At 33.8% G+C, this 5223-nt stretch overlaps 1 protein-coding gene across 3 annotated transcripts; it reads right to left on the reverse strand.

Moving 5' to 3' along the window:
• Positions 1–1023: 1023 nt before the first annotated feature.
• On the reverse strand, positions 1024–4430 carry LOC109055237 (probable G-protein coupled receptor 141). 3 transcript variants are annotated; one of them, XM_019072472.2, is made up of 3 exons: positions 4155–4430; positions 3451–3489; positions 1024–3304 (listed from the first exon to the last, which is right to left on the reverse strand). In XM_019072472.2, the coding sequence occupies exon 3, from the start codon at positions 3294–3296 to the stop codon at positions 2406–2408; it is 891 nt and encodes a 296-aa protein (XP_018928017.1). In that variant the 5' UTR covers positions 3297–3304; positions 3451–3489; positions 4155–4430; the 3' UTR covers positions 1024–2405. The 3 variants fall into 3 exon arrangements, with proteins under 3 accessions (XP_018928017.1, XP_042630619.1, XP_042630618.1); XM_042774685.1 differs by having other exon boundaries at positions 3756–4430; XM_042774684.1 differs by lacking the exon at positions 4155–4430 and having other exon boundaries at positions 3451–3608.
• Between the last annotated feature and the right edge of the window lie 793 nt (positions 4431–5223).

Here is a 5223-nt window from a genome sequence, read left to right on the forward strand (position 1 = left end):
CGGTTTGATTTGGTGAACTGGTTCGACTGGTTCACTAAGAAGATCCGATTAAATAGAAAGATTCGTTCACGATCCGGACATCACTAGACGAGACAAAACCAATAAAACCCATTACAAACGAGGCATTTGTTGCATCCAGTGGGGACATAATCACTGATTATAATGACTTATACGTTGTGCAAACCTTCCCACACAGTGACGTAGACATGTCGTAACATTTCCTTCACACGCTTGAGGCATTCGGCCAGTCACAATGCACTGGATAGCTGGCCAATCAGAGCACACTTCGCTTTTCCAGAATGATGAGCTTTGCAAAAATCGACGCGTTTCAGAAAGGTGGGGCACATAGGAGAAACAATAATGTACATTATATGGAAAATAATGTGTTTTTTGAACCTTAAACTGCATAAACACATTGCATTACACCAAATACACCAAATACACAAAATGTTCTTTTTAGTATGATCATTTTAAAAGTTTTGATGTTTTGCTAGCTTATAAGCTGTTTAAATGGTTATATTGATTTTTTTTTTTATTTTAGTATTTAAATGGCACTAAACAATACAGATCTCAATTGGAGCTACGTACACAATAAACATACACTTATCACAGTGAAAAAGAAACACCCAAATTAATAAAACTGAGTTGAAAATATGTGACAAACAGCAGCATTTAACTAAATATTATCATACTAAAATGAATTTCCCATTGCTAGATACAACACATTTTATAACACATTTTTTTTTAGCTATTATTCTCCAAGCAGCTAAACAAGTTATAAACACAAAGTTTTAGAGAAAACTTTTGAAATTTGCTTATTAAGCAGTTGCATACATGATTTACTAAAGCAATGATAATAGAAGTCATTGTAGACATAGCAGCAAAAGTATTTTTAATATAATTTAATCAATTTAACAAATGCTGTTAGATATGTTAGACTCTGCTGTTAAGCCTCATAGAACAGTCACCAAATTTTAACCACACCTCTTCTTACTACAACATGTTGCTTTGTTGTATCCATGGTGACTATGCAGTTATATACCCATAGATATACCCATGTATAGGTATCTATAATGTTACATATCTAAGACCTGTCAAGCCAAAAAGCAACAAAAAAAATCGGCATCTGTTATCAACCATTGCAAGCTTCAAAGACATTGACTCCGCTCTTACTTTTTTTATTGGTTAGGTCTCTTTTTGGAGGCTTGGCTCTGTAGGCCGCAAAACAGAAATCAGGAGAAATCACAAACAATCGCACCCTCCAAATTAATGAAAAGCTCAGATTCCGGCTTCCCATATATGGACTTGCCGCTGTGAACATGCACCTCAAAAGTCGTCTGATTGGCTAAACAGAGAATCTCACCACAGCCCACGGCCTCTTCTTGTGTTACTGTTTCCAGGCTGTTACAGCAATATCTCAAGACTGTTATTTCAGTGGTAAGCTGTACTTCAGGGAGCACTAACATTTTCTGCATACCATTTAAAAATCTCTACAGCAGTAGCATATTGCAGCGATGAGGTGTCTTTTCATTGACCCCTAGGATGTAAACAAAAACCCTATCAGCTGTGGTTACTGGTTTTGCAGTTTATAGCGGGTGCTGATCGGTCCCACATGATGATGTTTTTATGGTATTACAGTATATAATTAGTCATAGTTTACTGGAAGTGGCTTTGGGTTCGCCAATCAATTGTTCAACCTCAACACCAGCGCAGGGATGTAATTTTAGTCATCAACCAACTATGGTTGTCAGGAAAATGTGTGTCATTTATTTATTTTTCAAAAAGTAGGGCTTACTAAATAGTAGACGAAAAGAACTGTGTTTACGTCAGAATCAATCATATCCAGTACAAAAGAAGGTATTTCCATTCACCATAAAAGGATCAGCTTGAAAGAGGAAGAAGTATTTAATGTCCTAACAGAAGTACAGTTACTGTTGAAATGAAGCAGTTCTGAAAAGTAGTTATTTCACAAGTAAAATTCGATTGAGGATGTAGTTAGTTAGAATACGCATGCAAGTGTTTCGATGCCTCTAGAGGGTGCTAAAATACAAAAAGGAAATTTTCCTTTGCAGAAATGAGTATGCACATCACAGTTATCGAACCCTGTCCACTATTTTAATGGCTTTAAATATATTATCTGCACACTAATGTAAAAATAAATGTGGAAAAGTTTTCTCTGAACACCTAACAAGGAAAAAAGACCACATATATAATGTAAATACATCCAAATACTGTCAATTATTTAATGCAAATTTCATTATAGATCAATAAAACACTTGGTTATTTCCAAACATTCTGTCATGCTGAACAATTATTTTAAGCTTATAAGGCACAAATGCATCAAAAACAAAGATAAGAAAATGGAAAACAATTCCCTATATCAATAACAATATACAATATAGTTTCTATAAACAGTTAAACCATCCCCTTGAATTTATTAGTTTGCATACATCTCTACCAGCAAAAGCAATCATATCAATGCAGCTGACACCAGTGACAGCAAGTAATACTTCATTTATATGATTCATTTCTTCAATCTCGCCATATTCACTCACAAAATACACTCTGAATCCTTGATAGGGCACAAAACAAAAAAACATAACCAACAGGAAAACAACATTCTTCAGTTGTGCCCAGAACTCTTGACGTTGACATGTGGCCTTTCCAAATGTTTTACTCACTTTGAGCAGAAAATAAACTTGGAAAACTGCCAGAACACTCCAAACCAGTATTACTAGTATACAAATTACATAGTTTAATGTCTTCACAGTAGGCTGGGTGAGAGCCTGACCAAAATTAAAGCAATGAGTTGAATCGTTCTGTGCCATTCCATAATTAGCAGTTGCTGGGATCATAGCGCCGAATATGACCATCCAGACGCTTGCACTTGCAATCGTGGCGTGAAGGATGCGATGAAACTTTAGCTTGTGCTGCTGATCAGAGTGCTCCCGATAGCGCACAATTAGAAGGAAGACATAGAAGATGAATGCAAGATACATGTGGGCATGGATCATAATACTGACAATTTTGCAGAAATATATGCCAAGAATCCAGTCTTTTTCAGAAGCATAATAGTAAATGCGAAAGGGCACCGTGAGAAGGAAAAAGGAGTGCACTGCTATCAGGTTGATTACAGACACTTTGGTGAAAGAGAGACGTCTTTGGGACTGTAGCATACAGGACATTAGTACAACATTCAGAGTCCCAGCAAGAAAGATGAATATATATACAACCAGAAGAGCAATTCTAAAGTCCTCCGGCAGGCCAGTTTGGTTTGTGGTGTTGTTTAGGATCATACCTGACACTGATTTGGAGAAAGACATTTTTGTTTTTAATTGCTCTCAAAATTTAATATATACAGTATATATAGAAAGAGGGACAGAGAGAGTCTAAGAAATGACTTTTAGATTTAAGATCAAATATAATAGAAAATATGAAAAATAAACTCACGTTTTCCCAAAACTTTTTTCCTGGTAAAATGTTTTGGCCCTGAAAAATACAAGAAAGATTAATCACATTACTTCTTTTGATTTTTTTCCTTTTTTTCTCCTAACATCTTGAAGTACAGTAAGTAAATAAATAAACAAATAAATAGATGTTTCAACTAAAAAAAAAAAAGTAAGTTGAAAAATTTTTTAAAAGTTTAGTCAACTTTAAATGTGAAGTTGTACTAAGTGACAGCTTGGTTATCTGAATGCAAATGTAATGTAAATTTTAAGGCAGCAGAACAACAATAACAACTGATCATGTCTTACCTGTCAAGGTTAAAAATAATTTGAAGATCTTCTAGGGTGTTTTAAATGCGCTGAACCTGATGTTTCTTTCATATGATGTAATATTAGCAGAAGTAGAAGTTTCAAAACACTTGCTTCTTGCACAATGCTTCTAAACAACTTTCAATTTTGAAGGAAGATGCAAAAAAGAAAAAGATGACAAAAATCCTAAATCTATGTAACTGACTATTTAAGTCAAGGCAACCTGTAAATGTATTTGTAAAGTAGGCCTAACATGTTTTTCTTTTTCTTTTTTTTTTTACATAACATGATAACATTAGGTTTATTCTGCAAAATATTACTAAATAAACAACTCTTTTAAACTATTTTCTACTCAATTTCTACAATATTTGGCACAAGAAAATGATTGCAGATACTTACCAATTTACCCGTAGTATCAATGTAGTGAATGTCAATATTCCTTCAGCAACAGCATGCTGACAGTTTGATGTAATAGAGACAGTTCATCCATTTACTGTAGGTGGCAAGAGAGTTGAAGATAAATGTGATGTCAGCTAGTCAGTTCATGTGTAAATCTTCTGTCAATGTCAAACGGACAGCCTCCAGAGCCTTCAGGAAATACCTCTCGTCTATTATTTGCCACAGTAGAGATTAAATATTTTCAAATCCCACGCACAAGGAAGTTAGCATTGCAATGTTTTCTTTCTCAATCTGGCCTTCCTGCTCTCTTTCTATCACTATTCTTCTATTACATAATCTTATGTGTTTTTAATAGCCTTATTCTTGTCTTTTGGTAGCTAAGATGATCATGAAAGGTCACATATTCTCATAAAACTGTAATTTTGACAATATCCTAGTAAAACTAGGTAGAATAATAATATGCCCAATGGCAGTATACGCCAATGAACATTTTGCATGATCTAATGCAGTGTATGGGCTAATAAATAGAATTTTCAATTTTTCAAGGAAACAAATCACTTTATTATACTATTAAAAAAAATGTTAGAGGAAATAACCTATTTTTCTGGGTCAATATCCTAGTAAAACTAGGCAGAATAATAATATGCCCAATGGCAGTATACGCCAATGAACGTTTTGCATGATCTAATGCAGTGTATGGGCTAATAAATAAACTTTTCAATTTTTCAAGGAAACAAATCACTTTATTATACTATTAAAAAAATGTAAGAGGAAATAGCCTATTTTTCTGGGTCAGGGTTTTCACAGTTTGAAACAACAACTGGAAAACCCCACTATAAACTCCATGTTCACAAGTTTAAAAACATTAATATAAAAATAAATACAGTATTATTCTAAAAATAAAGATAATTATAAATATACATCCATCTCTCTCAAGTTAGCACTCTTGAAATTACATCAATGTAAAAATGTAAAAAAAAAAAAAGATGTTGACTTTTTAAATCATTGGCAGAATTTAGGGTTGCTATTGAAATTGCATATTACAAACAAACTGATAATGTACCTTTTT

Source organism: Cyprinus carpio, chromosome A2, assembly GCF_018340385.1.
Source record: "Cyprinus carpio isolate SPL01 chromosome A2, ASM1834038v1, whole genome shotgun sequence".
NCBI lineage: Eukaryota > Metazoa > Chordata > Actinopteri > Cypriniformes > Cyprinidae > Cyprinus > Cyprinus carpio.